At 39.9% G+C, this 22230-nt stretch overlaps 1 protein-coding gene across 1 annotated transcript in view; it reads right to left on the bottom strand.

The window, feature by feature from the left end:
- Window positions 1-22230, bottom strand: part of LOC140688318 (uncharacterized) — a 136633-nt gene that overhangs the window by 83603 nt on the left and 30800 nt on the right. Inside the window, exons 5-6 of the mRNA XM_072946943.1 lie at window positions 18443-18552; window positions 16978-17101 (exon numbers count right to left, since the gene is read on the bottom strand). Coding sequence (XP_072803044.1) covers window positions 16978-17101; window positions 18443-18552 — 234 coding nt within the window. The remainder of the gene's footprint in view (window positions 1-16977; window positions 17102-18442; window positions 18553-22230) is intronic.

Genomic DNA, 22230 nt, shown 5'->3' with positions numbered 1-22230 from the left:
TACACCCACTAGGATGGTTATTACCAAATCACGGACAATAACAAATGTCGTTCAGGAGGGAGAAAAACCTCATATGCGGCCAGGGGAAAGGGACAATTGTGCAACTTCTTTGGAGAAGCCTGGTATTTCCTCAAAAGCTTAGAGTTATATGGCTCAGCAATTCCATTCCTATATGTAGAGTCATCCCTGAATACCCTTGGGGGGTTGGTTTCAGGAACCCCACACCCTGGATACCATAATCCAAGGATGTTCGAGTCCCTTTACAATCAGCCATCTGGATCCATGTAGTGGAAACTACAGATATGGAGGGCCAACTGTACAGCCAACAGAATGAAAACATATTCTCATAAAAATTTCACATCAATATTCATAGCAGTATCATTCAGAGTAGCCAAAAGTTACTAACAATATCCATCCATCAATGAACGGATAAACACATTTACCAAGAATAGGCCCACAAACTTTTGGTCATTGAAACTTTGACAAAGGAGGTGAGAACATACAATGGAGTAAAGACAGCCTCTTCAGCAAATGGTGCAGGGAAAACTGCACAGCTGCATGTAAATCAATGAAGTTAGACTACTCCCTCACAGCATACACAAAAATGAATTCAAAATGTGTTAAAGAATTAAACATATAGACAAGACACTATAAACCTCTTAGAAGCAACCATAGGCAAAACATGTGACATATATCTCAGCAATGTTTTCCTAGAGCAGTCTACTCAAGCAATAGAAAAACAACCAAAAATATACAAGAGGGATCTAATTAAACTTACAAACTTTTGCACAGCTAAGGAAACAGTAAGCAAAACAAAAAGACTACCAACCTATGGAATGGGAGAAAATATTTGCAATAAATGAAACTGCTAGGGGCTTAATTCCCAGAATATGTAAACAGCTTTTACACTTAATAAGAAAGAAAAACAAACAATTCAATTCAAAAAATGGCAGAAGTCCTAAAGAAACATTTCTCCAATGAAGATGCACAAATGGCCAGTAGGCACATGAAAAAATGTTCAATATCATTATCAGAGAAATGCAAATCAAAACTGCAATCAAATATCACCTCTCACCAGTCAGAATAGCCATCATTGAGAAGTTCACAGACAATAAATACTGGAGAGGCTGCGGAGAATTGGGAACCCTCCTACACTGTGGTGGGAATGCAGTTTGGTGGAGCCATTGTGGAAAAATGTATAGAGGTTCATCAAAAGACAAAACCTTGACCTCCCAGATGACCCAGCAATCCCACTCCTGGGCATATATCCAGAAGGAACCCTAATTAAAAAAGACACCTACACCCCAATGTTCACAGCAGCACTATTTACAATAGCAAGACATGGAAACAACCGAAATATCCACTGACAGATGGCTGGATAAAGAGGTTGTAACATATTTGTCCAATAGACTACTATTCAGCCATAAAATAATAATAAAATAATGACATTTGCAGCAACATCAATGGACATGGAGAATGTCATTCTCAGTGAAGTAAGCCAGAAAGAGAAAGGAAAATACCACATGAGATTGCTGACATGTGGAATCTAAAAAAAAAAAAGAAAGAAACAAAAAAATAAACTTATCTACAGAACAGAAACAGACACAGAGTCACAGAAAACAAACTGTGGTTACCAGAGGGGGGAGGGTGTGGGAAGGAATAAATTGGGAGTTCAAGATTTGCAGTTACTGAGTATGTAAAGAATAAACAGCAAGTTTATACTGTATAGCACAGGAGAATATATTTAATATCTTATAGTAACTTATGTTTAAAAACAGTATGAAAATGAATGCAGGTATGTTCCTTTTTAACTGAAGTCTTGTGCTGTAGACAAAAAACTGACACAACATTATAAACTGACTAGACTTCAATGAAAATATTTTTAAATAGACTAAAACCAAAAAAAATGGAAAAGGATATTATCAAACAAAAAGAATAAAGTACTGATTCAGGCTACAATATGGATGAACCTTGAAATTTTATGCTAAAATAAGCCAGACACAGAAAGCCAAATAGTGCCCTATAAGGTGAACTGTATCTAAGCGTTTATTGTACTACTGTAAATTTTCCAGAGGTTTGAAATCTATCAATATCAAAATTAAATGTATTATGCATTAAAAACGCTTCCTCACAGGAGGGCTTTAATTATTAAATGCAGAAACGCATATAAAGCTCTTGGAAAAACAATTTGCACGTCCACACACAGTCACTGCTGTCACTGCCACTCAGAGGGTGGTGCCAGCGCTGATGAGAGCTGCCTCCACTCGCTCCCCTGCAGAAAGGAGTGAAGGCCTGAGCTCTGACAGGCAGGGTGAGCGTGAACCTGAGTCATACACAGCCACGTTCCAGACTCTGCGTTACCCAACTTTCTTATACAAACTGCAACATGTAATGTAAACACGCTAGAGGGATGTATCTTACAACACAGGGAATACAGACAATGTTTTACAGTAACTATAAATGGAGCATCTATTGTACACCTGAAACTAATATCATATTTTAAATCAGCTATATTTTTATGAAAAATTAAAAAATATTTTTAAAATGCTATCACTTTAATATTCAATTCGGTTTTTAAGTTACTACTAAACAGCTCAGAATGTATAAAAGCATTTAATTGTGCTGTTTGCTTACATATTTATTTACATTCAGCCTCTTGCTAAAAGAGAATTTAAACAATTCTGTTAAACACAGCTTAACAACCATAACAACAAAAATGCAAAACGGAGAGTGAAGAGAAAATGGAGATTCAATACTTAAATGAAACCAGGGGGAGATAAACTCATAAAAATGGATTCCATTAAGTTAGGGCAAGTGTTAAAGGCCGACTACAAGTTCAGCTGTAAGATTCTTGGCAGCTAAAGCAAAAAGAAAATGATGAAGGGGCGGGTGGTAGAGCATGTGCTTAGCGTGCACGGGGTCCTGGGTTCAAGCCCCAGGGCTTCCACTAACAGATAAATACATCTAATTACCTCCCCCCCAAAAGAACCCCAAAGAAAAGATAAAGAGAAATTTCTTTCCCAAAAAACCCTGATATTAAATTTGGGTTAAATACTTAAAAAAAGATAAAAAGAAAAATAAAAAATATAAGTGACACTGTGAAGGAAAACCCCAGCTGGGCTAACAAGCTAAGTCACAAATCTAAGTGTGATAAGCGTCGGTTTACTGATCTAAGTTTTGCTGAGCTACCTGGTAAACCTGAAGTTTAGTGTCAGTTTAATGGGCTAATAAGCTAACACGTAAATCCAAGGACAACAATTGTCAGTAACGGGATCTGTTCCAAATTGATAAGCTTCAGTGTACTGATTCCTTGCTTTTTGTTGTTTGAGCCTTATTGGCTAATAGCCCCATACTTGTAATTAACCCTATAAAACCTCATGTGCACGTCTTGGAGGTGCTCAGAGCTTTGGAAATGAAGCCCCTCTGAGCGTGCCAGCTAAATAAATCTCAGTACTACAACCTTGTGAGTTGTACTTGTTTCTTGGCTTGCCTGTTGTTTCTATAACAACACAAGCGATAATGCCCGTGAGATAAATCTGCGGAGGTTGCTGTCAGGTCCCCATGTCTCACGTAGGAAAATCTGAAACATTTTTCTTATCATTCAGGGTCATCATAAGCCCACCTCACACCTCCCACCTTTAAATGCAGGAGCACAGGTAGGGCCCGACCTTTGCTGTCTCTGTGTCATCACAGTGAGACAGGATGGAAGGGGGAAGAGCACAGCCATTCAAGGAAGGCCACAGCAATTAACATCAAAATGTTAAAGGATTCAAACCCCAATAGGCCTTGAGGCTCAGGATGAAGAGATTTAACTTCTAGCAGATCTTGAGCTTCAGTAAACATCCATTGTAATAGTAACTTGGTGAATAACATGCCCCAGGCAACATGGCAGTCCCAATGCTAGCCACAAAAGGTCAAAGGGTGGGAAATGGCCAACTCCCTGGGAATCCTAGCCCCTTGCCCTAAGGCTGGTCCTTCTACTTATTAGCATATGAAACCACCAAGCCCAAGAAAACAAGCAACACAGCGCCACCTCGCAGTCACCACTCTCTCTCCCTCTTTGGGGAAGGCCCACAATGTGTGGAGTGTGTACCTACTTCTAATATGAGCATCAAACCCCCACACCTCGTGAAGTTTCTCTTGCCTATCAATGTATCTCTCTGAATAAATCTACCTTTACTCAACACTGGCTTGCTCTTGAATTCTTTACTGCATGAAGTTAAGGAACAAAATCTGGTGGGGCACATCCCAGGGGCTCAATGAAAGCCTGGGACACAGCCCTTCTCATGCCCAACGTTTTTTATTCTTGTATCAACAGGACTGGGCTGTGAAGGGAGGTCTGAGGCCACAGCTAAGGGACAGAAGCAGCCTCCAGGGCTCCAATTGGTGGGCAGTCTCTCCCCCAGCATGGGTCTTGGGGTCTGCCCGGTTCTCTGTGTTTCTCTGTTGTGCTGACTCCCCAGACATACAGCGTACTCCTAGGCTTGTCCCCACAAAACCCTTCTCTCCAAAATACAAGCACATCATGTCACAATCCTCTTGTTCAACAAGGAAATGTTCAGCCCACTTTTTTCCCTCCCCAATAAATTACCCAACTGTCCTCGCTCCCATCACACCACTATTTTCTTTGTGAGAACTCTGCACTCTCCACACCCCATCCTGAACACAGGTGCCTTACTGGCTGTGATTGAGATGTTTCTTTCTCACACAGCAAGCGTCCTTTCACTTTCCCCTTGTTACCTTAAAAAAGCATTTCCTGAGTCACTCACCCCTCTGATTCTGAACTAACAAAGTGCTGAGTTTGCAGTCACTATATGCATACATCCCAGTTTTGGCTAGGTTTCCATCACAAGATCTTCATTAAGGAGCTGCATCAAGAAGTTTAAAGAGGCTATTCTTACATCTGAGTGGAGGAGCCTGCAAAAAAGTTGAATGGCTTTGAAGAGAGAGTTAACCAGGGACAAAGAAGTTGCAGGTCCTAGTCAAAAGTGTCATGAGGCAAAATGTTCTCCCAAGACTCAGTGTGGCTTATGAACACGGAGTCGGCGGGGAGGAGGTGACAGGCAGTGAGTAGGGTGAGTGATACAGGTTACGCTCCCCCAGCTGGGGAAGAAAAGGTTTTTTCCAGTTTTCCAAACAATTTCTTACTACCTTTTTCTATTATTGTCACATACTATTTCCAACGAATTAAGCATATCAATGTCAGTCATTTGGGCCACTTGGGAGAAGCTACACGATGCCATTCACAGGGCTGGGACATGACAGCCACACCAGTCTAGATTGAAAGAACAGTCGGGGTATTTGCAAGGTAATCACGGGCATGCAGCAAACTCCCCAGCTTCAATGACCTCATCTCAATGCTGGGGCCAATAAAACTACCAAGCAAAGTGCGTGATGATTATGGCCAACATCTGTTTATTAGTTAAGTGCCCGAGACAACTGTCGCTTAATGGGGAATGAGTAAGATCAACGAGGCCCTGTCTACCTGGCCACACGCGCCCTGCCTTCCTGCCTTGGTGCAGCAGCAGAACTTGTTTAGTTGAGATGAACACCCCCAGAGCAGACCAGACGGGAAAGCTCCCAGCTCTGCACGGCCAGACATGTTCCTTTCCTTCTCAGAGCTGATCACAATTTGCTGTCGTCTGTTTTTATGTTTATCCCTTTTGTAACTGTCTCTCCTTCGGAGTTTTTGCTCAAGCAGCACAGGGCCAGATGTGCCTTGCGGCCTGCCGGATATTCTGGGCAGGGAAACAGCCGACTCCATATCTGGCTCTGGTGCTGAACAGAGAGGGCAGAAGGCCCAGGGGCCCATGCTGAACCGAGGCCTCTGCACCCAAAATTATGGTCTGATTTTGGGCAAATAATACAGTCTTTTTACCATGAGATTCCTCATCTGTCCATGAAAATAACTGTCCATGGCACATAGAATTACAAGGATTATAGGAAATCACCAAGTTCATAACCTAGCCAAGGGGCTGCAAGTGCATCCTCAACAGACAAATGCTGCCTTTACGGCTCTGACACATGCTAAGCGGGGCGGCCCCACACAGTGAACACTGCTAAGTGCCAGTGGGTTAAGTGCTTCATGTGTGCTATAATACTCTTTAGATCTTACAACAATCCCAGGGTGAAACGAACATTATGCCCATTTCACAGATTCACCAACAGGTTAAGAGATTTTGAATTCTATTCCAAGGCCCTATGGTGAAGAAATGGCAATTTAAACTGGAATCTGTGCCCAGGCCTTGGCTCCATCCCTCTCCAATCCACCTGACCACTTGCCTTTGAATTCCACCTCTCGAATACACAAGTTTCAGCCGGCCAGCTCTTAAATGCAATTTGTGCAGTTTGTCAATGTTGGTTAATTACCATAAACTGTTCTCAGAAACCACTACAGTAAAGAAAGGTGGACGTAAGGAATTCTGCATTGCGTTCTCCTGCAATGTGCAGGATCCCTTTCCTACACCTCCAAATCCAAGTGTATGCTTCCTCCCTGTTTATGTTTGCACACGGCTTATTAAAGCAGAAGGTACCTGCAGTAATTCCATCTCGGTTGCTTTCCAAGGTTGCAGATTATCCATAATCAGTCTGTGAACGAAAATACTACAATGTGAATGAGAATACTGCAACCATGACAGTAAACAAAGAATACTGAAACCAAGACATTAAAGGCTGCCGCCACCCCCCAGCTAGGACAGGCCTGCAGCTCAGCTGCTACAGCAACTCACAATGGTGTCATCTGAGCAGACTAAGAATAAGAAAGGACAGGCTACTGGCCCGAGATAGCTACGTGCTTGTCTAAAAAATGAATTCAGTGAGTCCAAATATTTGCTTCCTCTCACACATACAAAAGTACTAAATTCTTGAACTTGAGATACCTGGCTTTCTTTAGATAACAAGCAATCTTTTATTGTTCCAACAACCTGGTCTTTGTTGTAAAGCTCCTATATATCCTAGCTCTGCCTCAACCTCTTGGGAGCAGTCCCTCAGAGAGTTCTGACAGGCTGTCATCCTGGCTCGAGTCCTCCCGCCAAATGAAACATAACTCTTAACTTTTAGGCTGCACATGTATTTCAGTCAACAGTTTTGGACACCATGAAGCACCACAGCAGATTTCTCTCCACCTGAACTCTCCAAGTAACCGGAGCCTTGGTACCAGCAGTGGCCCTTTGTGCCCATCCACCTCCTCGGGGAGTCCAGATGAATTTGGGTGAGTCTCTCTAGGTTCTCGGATCTCACATATTGGTTGATGATCCTAAGTTTTATCTGGCGGTGTATCCAGGTACGTGGCCCTCCAGTTGAAAGAAACTGAGGTGAATTACCCACCCAGTGGAGACATATTGAATGGGGCCTGGTTGAAAGATAACAGGAAATATCCACCTTGAGGATATGTCCAAAGTGGGGCTGGTGGAAACATATGAGGAAAATACTCACCCAGTGGAGACATCCTGAGTGAGTCCAAGTTGAAAGACACTGGGTTCAGGACTGAGTGGTTAGGTAAGAGTCTGGTCTAATATTTTCCTCAATTTGGTTACCTCCATTGAATTTTTCAGGATAAAAGTAAAACTCTTATGAGGAAACTTTCAACTCCAAAATTCGGACCATCCTCCTGGCTGGTAACAGCTTTCTCGGGTGACAGAGAATCTTCCAGGAGTGGTAGACACAAAGACTTCATGACACAGAGTTGTCCCTGTGGGAAATCTTACTAGCAAATTTATTCTGAGAACCCGACCTTACAATGGGGAATAGAACTTTCAAAAAAAAAATAAAGAACAGAAGAGAAAAGAAAAAGAAATGACAGATTGCCAGTCTCCAACTATTACCCCAGCCAGGTTTATGTACATACAAAATTTACAACATTAATTGGGAATAAGAAAAAAAAAAACTCACTCTGAAAATAACTAACCAGGCCTGATAAAAACATTTTTTGGAATTCTGAACTTATAAAAACAAAATCCCCTTTAGGGGTAACTTGGATTTCTCTTCCTGTGTCCTTGAAATGTAAATGTTTTATCTTTCTCTGGGTGTTTTAAGTGTGTGTATGTATGTATATGTATGTTTAGTTTATTTTTTAAAGGAAACCTTGGACTCCACCATACAAAAGTTTCAAGTATTGTGTACATATGGTGGCCACGCAAATAAATTGGGATTCTAAGCAATTCTTTGATTGTACCAATTTTCAGATATTTTGCCATCTTAAACTTGGCTGCATCAGCCTGGACCACAAAGGCTTTTAGCTTTTGGAGAGTAAATCTTTGAATTTTATTTAGGCAACACCCCGACTCTCATGTGGAAGTGCCTCTTCATCTTATTGGTTTAAAATCACTATATATATATTATATTTGTATATAAATTGACGGCCATATGATGGATTTTTTAATTTGGAAAAACTTTTTAATTGGTGAAAGTTTAAAGAGATCTCATTATAAACAGTTGTTTTATGGTTTCTATTAAAATCAAGTTTAAATGTAGAAAAATATATCTAATGGTTAACCTAAGAACTTAGTTAAAAAAATAAAACTGGTTTGAAAAGCTACGTTTGTGTTTCCTTTCTGATAAATATTTCTAGATATGCTAATAAAAACTTAGAATAATTAATGTTAATTAGGTTGAATAACTGGAAAAATGATTGTAAAAATGTCGAAAAAAAAATAAGTGGCTTATCCCAAAAGGATAAATATTTTTATATGGTTATTTTGAATCAAATAAATAAAATGGACATTTTTGGATTTACATACAGGGTTTTGATACTACACAACGTAAAGTTAAAAAAAAAAAGGGCCAAAGAGTTCACCTACTCCCCCCCAAGATTAAAGTTCAAACAAGCCCATTTTACTTACCACAGTTTGAAATATATGTATATATAGACTGAAATACTTGATCAATAATTGGGATAACAGACCAATTAATGAAATTAAAAACTGAGAAGTGCCTAAGCTCTTTGGCTGAATCTTGGGCATCCTAGAGACTTCTATAAAATTATATACCATGCACACACACACACAAAAAGGTTTCTGGCACTCCTTCTAGAAATAAGAATTATTGATTAAACTTAATAAATATAAAAATTAAAGCTATAAGATTTAATAAAATTGAGATAAAAGTTTGTGAAATTGGTATATTTAAGTGGTCTTTATACAAAACTTTTGCTTGTGTTGTGGGATACATATGTTTAAGAGGAAAAACACTTCCCCTTCTTGGTATTATAAGGCTAGGCACATATCTGTCCCTCTGAAAATATTAATTGAACAAATTAAAATAAACCAATATAGTTACATAAGCCGTCCAATATAATGTAAAACTAAAAACTAATTTGAGTGGCTAATAAAAAAATACAGGTTTACCCTGGGTTTAACTTATAACACAAGGAAAAGAGATCTTACTAAATGCCTTATGCAAGTTTTGGAAGACATATTTAAGTAAGCCTTAAAGTTTTAAAACATGGAATTCTTTGTTTACAGCTCTTCTCACTGATACAAAAATGCCATTTAAGGAGATAAAATACGGCCTGGGTGAGAGAGCAGTTCTCTGGGGACCTGGAAGACAGTGTCTTTGTCTTGCACATCAGAAATATAAATACAACAAACAGTGACCTAGGACTGAGTCTAATTAGCTCAACGAAATAAACCTTAAGGCCAAGAAATTTTTGGCATATTAGAACTCAGAACTCTGAAGGGTCCTTCAGACATTGTGAAGAAATTTTAACTGTCTGTTTCATAAATAGTAAGCCTTAATGATTTGAGCAAGCAAATTCAGCTTACTCCAACTATTATTATACCTATCTTATAAGTAAGTTTTAAAGTGAAGCTATGAGATCTCTAGCTTTTTTCTGATTATAAGCCTGTGTACACATTATAGAAGTGAGATATTTCTACTGCTAAAGAAAAAAAATTCAAAGTCATAGAGCTCTGCTTAATTGACGTAAAAATATAAGAGCTTAAACATTAAGTATTTTTAAAATAACAACTGAACAAATTGACTTTCAGCGTCATGTGAAATGGAAAATATTCAATATTAAGATAATATTTGATATTGTTTAGTTTAAGTATGTTCTAATTAATATAGACATCTTTAAAGTCATCAATATTATGTATAATACCTTTACTGTACCTAGGTTTAATGAAAGTCAAATAAGATCCTGTTATATCTGTTGCAGATTTGTCAAAAAAAAAATAAAAGTAATGTGCTGTGGTAAAATTTTAAGTAAATTAAATGCAAATGAGATGAGAGCTTTGGGTAAATATTTAAAATATATGTTTAAAATGTATGTTTAAGATAATCTCTAAGTGTTTGGTATCTTTAAATTCTAGTGTTGTGCTAAATTAAGTTAAATGACAAGATTTTATTAAATAGCTATGCCATTTTCAGATAAAATAACATTGAAATACGAATTACTTAACATTTAACTTCCTCTTACAGTGAAACTAAAGGTATATAGAAATATTAATAAATGGTTGGTGCCACACTGAAATAGTCTCTATTAGTAAGGGAATGATCTCAGTATCCTAGGAAAGTAATATAAATGCGTAAAGGAAGATATAAGAATGGAATTATATTTTGTTAATGAAAAATAGTGACTTTCTCCTGAACCTGGTTACTTCTGAATAGAAGAAAAATAAGGGACACACTAATATAAGTATAGAAAGCTGTGGAAGGCTTGTGGAAAAGGAACCCTGAGGGAAGAGTTTTGTACATGGTCAGAATTGGCTAAGTTTAGAAACAAATTGGGCAACGTAAATGAATCTTAGAAGTAAGCTGGTACAAGAATAGAATTGTTTTTCTCTCTGTTAAGAGGAAAAAATTTTCTTAAAATGTTAATCCTCCTTCAGTAACAGATTGTAAAACTTCTTATACCACTTAGCTGATCTGTTCTGCCTTTACCTTTGACGTATTTTCTTTTTAATGAATTAGTACTACTTTACAGTGATCTATATGTTTATCTGATCAAGTGTTCTGAAATCTTTCAAAAAGCTCCCCAAATATAAAATTCTAATTAATTAAATAAAAATTAATTTAATTAATTAAAATTCTTTTAATCTCCAGTTAAGTTTGGGATGCTACAGAAGGCCCCTGAAACATCCCAAAGAGAGATTTTTAACTATAAAGTTTCATTTGGCATTTTAAATAACATGGAATTGTCAAACGAATCATAAAACTTCTAAGGTTATATTGAATGAGACAATATTATTAATATAGATATTGTAGAAATTATATGGACTCCCTAAAATTCTGGTATATCTGAAATGTTACCAGTGATAATTATGGGTATAGTGAACAGATTTCTTTATTGATTATAGTGTAACGGTGTTTAACCATGCTTTTAAATCTTTTGTCATTTATAGACAGTTAATTGTTTTCTTCTGATGGTTTTGCAAAATGCTTTCTCTTCAAGGAGATTTACTGATTCCTAATAAATTTCACACTATAGCACTGAACTAAACTGGGTAAGACATTTTAAAGTTCTAATGAAAACTCTCATTAAAAGAATTAGTTACATGGGACTGATTAACCTGCTGAATATGGTTATAATTTTTGATATTGTTTGAAATACTACTGGCTTTTAACCTGTTTCCCAGACGTAAAGAATCTCTTCTCCTTAAGCTAGTTATGGTTCACAGCAATTTGATAAATTTTACCTATGTAATCACACTTGGAACACTTATCTTTTCTCTCTATCTGATCCCTCAAGAGACTAAAAACACTTAGGTCCCCAGTGGCTCTATCAAACAAATTAGGGAGATCATCTCCTAACAGATATAGGAGTATAAAGATATTTTAAGGATTTTAAAGAGAAAAGAATTTACCTAAATCTGTAAGGCAGAAACCCATGAAAAGCCTTGACGTGGCTTTCTTGGCCTTAGCAAACCTTAACATTCTACCCTGAGACTCCGTATTAAAACTTCCAACACAGCCAATTTAAAAAAGCCTATATGATCAAATAATCAGACTTAACTTGTAAAAAATTAATCGTGATTTGGCTATATTTGAGAAAACTGAGGGTAACTTAAGAGAGAAAATAAATTATATTTTAGTGGATATTAAATTCTAGTTTTGTTAATTGAGGTCCATATTTACTAAGACACTTCCCAGATCATTCCTTGCTGTTATGTCACATTACTGTACGGTTTAATTGAATTATGAAAAGGATACTCTAGGTTTGTTTCTGAAGCTCAGAAATCTATCCTTGGGTAAAGTTCCAATGCCCCATGACCTGCAGCCAGGGGTTATACATACTGCAACAGGCATGACTTAAAGAACTGTCTCCAACCTGAATGGAAGGACCCTTTTTCAGGTACTCTTTAACAGACCATACACACCAAAGCTGAAGGAAACGGAGTCTCGGATTCATTTCCTATCTGAAACATCCGCTGCACTGCACTGGCCTATCGAGTGCTGCTCCCCTGAAAACAATGCCCAAATGGAGAAAAAGCTACCAGACCAGGATGAGAAGAAGACGACATCTGAGCTAGACAGCTGACCCAAGACACCGGACCAGGACTGTATACCAAATACTTTGATAATTTCTCCAACCTTTGATTATGAACTACTCCACTTGTTAAGTTTATGATAAATTACCTATGTCTAGTACTTCTGTGTTACCTTGGTGGGTTTCCCTACTCCAAGGCTCTAACTAGATAGCCCTCAGAAACGTTATTCTAAAAAGAAATTATAGTTCTGTTTAGGCCACTGTTGATCTTACAAGGTGGGAGATTTCAACTGGCCAATTAATACCTGCTCTGACCCTGACCATAAATATGAACTTTCTCATAGGATCAAACTCAGAAACACAAGCAAAATTTTAACCCAAAAATACAACTTCTCGACTAGTAAATTCTTACTCGTGACTTTATTAACGTTACTAGCTGTATTACTTATATCCTGTCTATTTTATAAAATTGTTGTCTGTTACAATTCCCAAAGTGTAACTAGGCCCACAAGATTGATGATGGCTAAACATCTTGAAGAAACAGATAAAATTTATAACCCTGAATAAAATAAATATAATAGTGTGATTCTAGGTATGGGAATGAGCAAAGATGGGTAAACACTTTCTGTATCATAATAGACTAGTAAGACAGGTGATCCAGAGAACTTTTAGTATCAACAGGGCCTGACAAAAAAAAACTAACACCTTGAATGGCAACTCAGAAGATTCTTCACCTGAACTAGGAATGAGCCATCCTAGCACCGTGGGACAAAATTGGTCATGAAATTTCTCTCAAAATATTGGTCGAATTTAGGACCAAGTGGGAGCACTGTGAATGAAAATACTACAATGTGCATGAAAATACTGCAACCATGACAGTAAACAAAGAATGCTGAATCCGAGTCATCAGCGGCTGCTGCCAACCCCCAGCGAGTACATGCCTACAGCCCGGCCTCTCAGCCACTCACAGTGGTGCCCTCTGAGCAGACTCAGTGTAAGAAAGGACAGGATACTGGCCCTAGATAGCCAGGGGCTTGCCAAAGGAATGAATTCAATGACCCAAATGTTTGCTTCTCACCATACATAGAAAAGCAGTAAATACTTGAACTTGAGATATCTGGTTTTCTTTAGATAACAAGGAATATTTTATTGTTCCAATTACCTGGTCTTTGTTGTAAGCTTCTATATATCCTAGCTCCTCCCCTACCTCTTGGGAGCAGTCCCTCAGAGTGATCTGAGAGGCTGTCATCCCGGCTCGAGTCCTCCAGCCAAATAAAACAAAGCCCTTAACATATAGGCTGAACGTTTATTTCAATGACGTTCCAGAATAGACACAACTCATCAATTCTGTAATGGAACACACTGAATCAGGAACCAAAGCGTGTTTTAGTCCGGAAAATCTCCGGGTTCCTATTTCTTCCTGTCATTATACAATCCCTCTAGAACTCATTAATTTGCTGTCTGCTCCTCTGGCAACAAAACTCGTAGAAGACTCAACTCAGCAGAGCGCCCTGCTGGGGAGAACACCCCGCAGAAGCACTGCAGGCTGCCTGCCCTCCTGCACGCTCTGCTGACCCTTGGTGTCCTCCGTGGAGACCAGGCCAACAGAGCTGTTCCTAACAGCTACAAATTCGCACACGTTAAATAAATCATTTTATTTTATATGATATTTTACGTATATACACATCTCTGAAAACAGCTTTGCAGAAGCTCAAATCTTCAACATCAATCCCCAAAGGCAAATCCGGTCCCCAAGGGGAAACAAGACTTAAGACGACGCTAAGGCCTCCAAAGTCCTCTCAAGGACCGTCAACCAAACTGCCTGCAGGTCTGCAGCTGCAGGCTGTTACATGTCTGCTTTTAAAGCAACCCCTTCCTGCCCTCGGGTATTACAGTGTCCCTCTATGCCCTCCCGTCTCAGGGTAAAAGCAGCCGTTGCAGAACCTTGCAGGGAAGCACTGACAGGAGTCGACAAAGAGGATCAGAGCTAAGCTAATACTTCTGATGACACGACCTTGTCACTGTGTCACTTTACAGATGAAGATATATAGAGAGAGAGGTGGGGTGATATTGCTCAAAGTCACACAGCTAATAAGTGGCAAAGTCTATAACTCTGCTCTTCCCTTCGGCGTGACGCCCCAGCTGGGACGCCCACAGGGTTGTCTCATGCCTGCCTGAACAATCCTCTCCTGTCACTCATAACCCACCACAGGGTCTGACCCTAGCCTGCCTTTTCAGCATCTATTCCCTCCAGTCTCTCAGGAACAAGGCCGTTTGGGCCACTGTATGACTTCCGGCTCCCGGAAACATCAGTGCTCATGCTGGTCTTGCCTGTGCATCCGGCCCGCTTCTCAGAGGCTCTTCCTCCCCTGCAGGAGTACGTTTCCACTCTCTGCAGGGACACCTCCTCAGGGGAGCCCTCTTCTCGCTCTCAGCACGGCAGGGCCACATCCCGAGCTGCCCCATTAGGACAGTGTGCGCCCAGGTCTGTTAATCAGACCAGCAGCATCAGAGCTAGGGATTATGCCCGGGCTACCCTGCAAAACTACTGCCCGCCACACAGCCCCCAGCCAGCAGGTCACCTGGAAGTCACAGCAAGTGCCCCACCCAATCCAGAAGCCTCTTCATTTGCCAGCATCGCTGATGACTGGTTTCCAAACTTTGGTCAGTTTCGCACAAAACAGCACCTTCAACTGTGAAGCAGAGGGTTTCGCTTCTGCTCCCCATCCTTACTGGTAATGTCAAGGAAAACAAAGAGGCCTTTTCTCAACACTTTTATAATGACACCCTCCCACCCACAATACTCATATGCTCAAGAGCTTTGGATCCACGTGATTTTCTTTCCCTTATGATAAGCGGCTCAAAACACTGCGGGATTCCTTCTATTTAGAGGGTATTTGTACTCAGTTTATCGGCTTTAATCTGTTTTTGTCTCTCTTCAATATCCCTAGCAGTTGCCACCTCTTACTCCCTTCAGCAGCCTCCCTCCCAACATCTACTCTAGGAAATCAGCTGTGATGAGGGGCCCTGGGGCAGTCACAGACGATGCAACTAAGGCAAAGAGAGGGTCCATAATTTGCCCGAGAAGATCAGCTTCAACCCCCAACAATGTGTGTCACGTCCCTGTGTTTAACTCTTATGCTAAGCAAGATAACTTTTTGTAGATTATGGTTATAAACAGATGAGGTATAAAAATACATACAAGGACACACATCTACTCTAAGATGCTCACTAACTCCACTATTTTGTTTCTACTTATTTCTATTAAAAAATATTAAGAACCTCTGCAGTCAGTATAGCAAAATGTTACTGGGCTTTAAATCCAGAATATAGAGGTGTTAAATGTGTCATTACTCATACTTATTTGTATGTTCACAATACAAAATTATTTGAAAGTCCCTCTCACCTCCCCCTACTCACTACTGGCTCTCACCTGAGCTCCCAGACCACACATCTAACAACCTTTCACTTTACCCACAGCTGAACTCATCAGTTTTCCGCAGAACTCCCTCTGCAGCTTTCCCTCCTCAGAGCACAGAAGGACCATCATTTACCTCATTAATCCACCCAGAAACCTGGGCCTTACTCCATCCTGCATTCACAGCCAGCCTTCATCCTTTCCTTTTTACCATCTAAACATGCCTTCAATATGTTCACTTTTAAACACTGACCGTCCCACCGCTCAAGTGGAAGCCACCAACACTGCCCACCTGGACTCACGAGTCTCCCAAGTGGCCCCACAGCCGCTCTCCCCTACTTGAGACAAATGGGACTGTGCCACTCCCGCGCTTTTTGGACTCTTTTAAGACCCACTCTTCTTAGAAGATACTCCAAGTTCTTCACCAGGTGAAAGTCTTTGCCATGAAATTGTCACCTCAGGGAGGGCAGGACCCGCCCTCTCCCCTCGGCCCCGCCCTCTGGCAGAGCATCAGCTTGGGAGGACCTGCTGAGCTACACCAACCTGTATTCTAAACCTGGTCTGAGTTCTTAGCAAACTGCTTCACTTATCCATACAATTCCAAGGTAAATTAGAAAGATTTTAGATGTTGAGCTAGACTATTGATTTTGGGATTTTGCACTAGCAACCTGCAAGGACATGTTCTAAAGACTCTGTCTTCTTAAAACCACACCCAGGTTAAAGGAGTATTTGTGGAATGTCTTCGGAGGAAAAGGGACTGTACTTTTACAGGCTTTATGTTTTATAACATGAACAACCCAGACAGGGTCACAAATGGAACCGCCTCACAAGTGACAGAAGACAGGTGAGAGGCACAAAGTAACAGGTTGCAAAGATGGTAAGAGTAAACATGATTCTCCAACCCCCCCAAAAAATTTTTGAAACAACCAAAAATTCTGAATTTTAAAAGTAAAAGAGTATCATATAGAGAAATGAAATAAATAATGCTCTTCATCAGGGTTTCAAGATCTCACTCCAGAGTTTTTAGCAGGCCATACTGAATCCTAGCACAGAAAAATCAAATGGACTTGTAGTGAGAAAGTTCCAGGAAAACTGCAGTAATTCCTCCACTTGTGTAAGGACATACACTCACCTGCTGAAGGTGAATGTAAACCGCATTCTGGATAAATTCGAAAGCTTCCAGGCTCCGCTTCTGGATGCCAAGGACATGGACAGCTTGGAAGCATGCTTCTAACTCAGTCACCGGCATTTTTACACTGCAGGGGAAACGGAGGCACCCAGTCAAGAGCAGAGATGTTCCTGTCGTGTCTCACAGGCCGTGCCTCGGGGATTCAGTGCCCTGCAGCAGCCCGGCCCCAGGCAAGGACCAGCAGCGTTTTCCACCCAAGCAGGAGGGGCACTGTGCTTGAGAAAGCCCATCTCCGATGGGGGCAAGAGGGGCTGGTGGGGTTCAGTGAACCTATAAATGCCCACAGAAATATGCCTGCATTCATTCAAGTGATGCAAACAACTGTAGCAGGCTATTTAACAAAATTTCAATTGTCAGTGGAAATTTTGCCATTCCTTTCCGCTTGTCCCCTGCACTCTGAGACAGGCTTAGGCTCTCTTACACCTGCAGCTCTGTGCAATAGTTGTGAAGTCATTTTACTTTACAGATACCACGGTTCTGCCCAGGGTGATATCCAGCCCAGAGAGGTGGCCCAGGCCAATTTAAAGCTATGCGGCTTGCGTGCAGGGACAATTACAGGAGCTGGTTCCGGAGCCAGGCCCCTCCCCACCTCTGCTCCCCTCTCTCCCGAGGCCCCGCTGCCAAGCACTCAGGCTCCGTGATCTTAACTCCTACTCTTCTACTCTACTCCAAACCCTTTTCCTTTTCTTTTTTTTCCCTAATTATTCCCAGCTGGAGTGATTTTTCAATCTCAATATCTGAAAAAATTCCTGCAGCCGAAAAAGAGGTCTCCAGAGGTCAATGCCCATATGCTGGTTCCTGAAGAGAGCCCCTGGCTACGGGGACCCTCACCAACACTCACGGGGCATCAGAGATGTTGCAGGGTCGGCCACCCCCTACAAGAGTTTGCTGTCACCCCAATGCCTGCACAGCATCCCTGCTCACAAAATATAGTTGGTACACTTATCGGTTATTAAGAAGCAAAAATACAAAATTGCTCGTATTTCTTACTAATATTATCTATGAAGCTGGAAACGGAATTGTAATAAAATGTAACAGTTTTTACCCTATGTTAAATCTGTTCCTTTGAGTTTAAACCTGTGCCCTGTTTCCTAGGCTCAGACTTGGTAGCTCTGCACCATTTGAAAAAGAAAGTTGCCTTTAGCCTGAAATCTGCAGGAAAGCCTATTCTCCTGGCCCTGATCTTTAAAAATGTTAGCTCATCTGCACTTCTGTAGAGATGGCAAGTTGCATAATAGAGAATAGCCTTTGTTTTTTTGGATGTTTTACAGGAGTACCATGATTTGATCCACATGGACAGCTGCAAGAACAGCGGATTCAAAGGACAAACAATTCATAAAGCAAGAAGTATGCAACAACCAACCACAACCCCCCCCCTTTTTAGTATAAAAGGAGACTGAATTCTTACTTGGGGAAGATAGTTCTCCAGGACATCAGTCTGCCGTCTTCTGGGTCTGCCAGCATTGCAAGTGAAGTCACTATTCCTTGCTCCAACACCTCATCTCCCGGTTTATTGGCCTGTCATGCGGCGAGCAGAATGAGTTTGGACTCGGTAACAAAATGACTGCATTGGAGGTAGTATGTCTCCAATGTTTCCTCGTTTCCAATATGTAACATGCACATCATTTATGATCTAGTGCAAATAATTCATCAAAGACAACCACAAAAAGAAACTATACTCACCTAGCTATCAACACTGAAGTCACAACCTGTCAATTTTATATGATGTTGAACAACACAATGGAAAAACCTAACATAGGGAGTTGATTCCACGGAAATAAAATTATTTCTACTCCTTCAATACTTTTTCTTTTCTTTTCTATTTTATTTTGTTTTGCTTATTGAAAGGAAAATAAAAGTCAAGTCATTTTATTTCACGTATTTTTGTTATAGCTACATTCTTTAAATACTACAAAGAGATTTAAACTGCAAAATAATTGTTCATATATTAGTATAAAGATATATACACAATCAATGGGGATTAGGAAAGGAATGGACATTTACTAAAAATCCACTGCAATCTTGTCTTTTACAAGCATATCCTGGAATATAAGCTGTATGATCCAGGGGGCCCCATCCGCATTCTCACTGTTGAGTCCCTTAGCAATCAACTACTAAGGCACCAGCATAGAACCATGTGATCAGTATTTGAGGAATAAATTAGGGAATTAGCACATTCAATTCTAAAACAAAAAGCCTAAAATAAATACTGAACTTATTTACAGATAAAGAAAATTGGAACCAAAAAAGTAGTTATTTCCCCAAGGTCACAAAGCTAATAACTGGTAAAGACAAGATTTGAACTCATCTGCCTGATTCTAAAAACTAAGGTGGAAATCCCATTCGACTGGGGAGGGTCCAGCAGCAGAGCCTATCACCCTATCTTTGTTCAGATCTAGCCTTAGACAGCCTGAGACAGCACCCCATTCCTATGGAACTCGAGGGCAAATGATAACAATAAGGATTTTATATCCAGTAGTTTGTTAGGTCTCATTTATATAAAGTGTCAGCAGGTCAGCAGAAAAACTCTGGAAAATATGAGTGGGTCCAGAGCTTTCTGCTGATTAGTAACTCAGTCTCTCAGGACATAGTGACCTTCCCATGAGAGGCCTCATGGACATAAACTAAAGGCAGCTGAGCAATGAAAACTAACAAGAACCTGGAACTCAAGCAAGAAGGTTCCCTGCCATCCCCCACCCAGTTGCCTCTTCACCCGCATGGACACGATGGCAGGAGACCCAGATTCTTGTCCAAGTTACATCATCATTGATTCTCATCCATAATAATGTATGACTCTATGCCGCCTTATGTCCATTAAAACTCAAATATGATAACACCAATATCTCAGCAGAATATCTATGTCTCCACTTCCTGTCTTCTAATAGGAGAATATTTTTATGGACAAAAAGCAGAAATCCAATTTAAAAAACCATGCACGAAGCCAGGTGAAATTCTGCTTAAGAGACTGCTCTCACGCTGAGTAAATGAAAACTCAGAAAAAGTGGCCCTTCTCCCTCAGTAAATGGGAGGTAGCCTGATGTGTGTGTGTGTGTGTGTGTGTGTGCACGTGTGTGTGTGTGTAAATCAAATACAATGAATTCTGGGATGTGTACAGTTTTTTTAAGTCACTGTCATTTCATGGGAATGAGCCAACATTTAAATAATTTGAATCTAGTGTTCTGAGAGAGTCTCGGGCTCTTGGTGGAGGAGGTGAAAGGGGAGAGTGAAGGAGGAAAGAGGTACATGAAGCAAAGAAGTAAGAATACTGCCAGGGAAAGGCAAGACGTTAGTTTTGTTCTTCCTTGCACCACATACAAATTAGGGACTCGCTTTCTGCTGATGACTTATCGAGCACTGAGTTGCAGGAGAAGAGGGGACAGCTCATTGCTCACTGAGCTTGTGACTGTACGTGGCATCTTATAGACACAAATCATTTACCCTGATCAAACACTCTAGCAGCAGGCTGTAATTCTTCTGTTTTGAGAGACAACAAAGCAGGAGTTCAAACAGGATGCATAACTTGACAAAAGTCAGAGGTCCAGTAAACTAAAGAGGATTAATTCAAACTCAGATCTGAATGCAGAGTCTGATCTTCCCACTCCCAGGACTGGAAAATCCTTAACACAGGCTCCCCAGCTCCCCTGCTTTGTTCCTGGCACCAAGCATTTGCCATGGCAATGGTCACCATTTCTCACAGACACAGCGCTCTGTGCAGCAAATGACCTTGATCAGACCTTGATCATCTACCTGCCACGCCCACCAGGCTTCACCATACAGGCAGGAAAGCTGGCTTTCAAGTGCATACAAAGCCATTCCTTGTCTAACCTGGGCTCTTCTGTGGTTTCTCCAGCCTAAAGGCAGCCATGAAACTGCTCACAGTTTGTACATGAGCCACACTACCTCTCTCCATCTGTCTCCCCACCTATACTACTTAGCTATGAACATTTTGAGAATCTTCGACACAAATTTTTAAAAACAAAAAAGAAAGGATTCTGGAACAACTACTTAATACTTACAATTTTAAATGACAAATTACAAAGTGAGTATTTACAAACCGAATCTTCCTTTCTAAATTTCAGTTTTAAGCGTTTAAAAATATAATAGCAAAAAATTTTCACTTACAAAATTGACAAAAACATAAACAATAATCTGGAATAAGTTAAAAAATAATGCCCATGTTCTAAATGGAGAAACTTCAGGGCTGTACTGAGGGGTAAAGTAAGAGGTGAGAATGTAGAGACATCAACAAATTGCATGGAGGAAAGCAGTTTTGTAAAGATGTAAGTTCTCATCAGAATAATTCAAAACTTACTGAAAACTCCCATGACAACTCCAATCTGATTTTTTTTAACTTGAACAAAATATTTTGGAATTCTTCAGGAATAATAAAATCATAATACTAGACAAGAAAATTTGGGATGGAAGAAAAGAATGAAAAAAAATTCAGACTGCCAATTATTAAATAAATTTTTACAATATGTAAGTTATGGTGCTGGAGTAAGAAAGGCAGATTGACAGAAGGGAACCATGAGCTCAAAAAGAGACTCTAGTGTACATAAGTATTTTGTAAAGGTGGGATTTCAAATCAAAGAGAAAAGTATGACTTCAGTAATTGTCCTGAGACAATCAGACAATCACCTAGAAAGAATAAATACTATTCCTCTCATAAGGACCACAAGATAATTTACAGACAGTGATGTAAATATAAAAAAGTACTAATAACAGCAAATACAACACTTTGTTCTTATTAACTCAACTTACCCTTACATTAACAAGTACTATTATCATCTCCATCTTAGAGATTAAAAAAAACCTACAGAGGAGATTTATTCCAGTATAAGAAATTATTTTTAAGAATAATTTCAAAGATAAAACACATAAGGAATACATTTATTATCATAAGAATATTTTGAGACACTACCAAAATTAAAATCCTCCTAAACAAAATGAAAGGCAAGAAATGACAAGAAAAAGCTCTGTGATACATGTTGTTGAAGACAAGAAGTTAATGTTCATAACATACAAAGAGCTGTCACAAACCAACAAGAAGCTCCCCCACTTAAATGTGTGCAAAGGATAAAAGGAATCATTCATTTTAAAAAAGTCAAATGGCTAATGAGTGAAAAATGCTCAATACCTCACTGGTCATCAAATGCAAACTAAAACAATGAAAAAGCACTTTTGCTCATCATATTG

This window comes from Vicugna pacos, chromosome 22 (genome assembly GCF_048564905.1).
Source record: "Vicugna pacos chromosome 22, VicPac4, whole genome shotgun sequence".
NCBI classification, from domain to species: Eukaryota; Metazoa; Chordata; class Mammalia; order Artiodactyla; family Camelidae; genus Vicugna; species Vicugna pacos.
The sequence above is the reverse complement of the archived record's forward strand: the minus strand, read 5'-3'. Positions and strand labels throughout refer to the sequence as shown.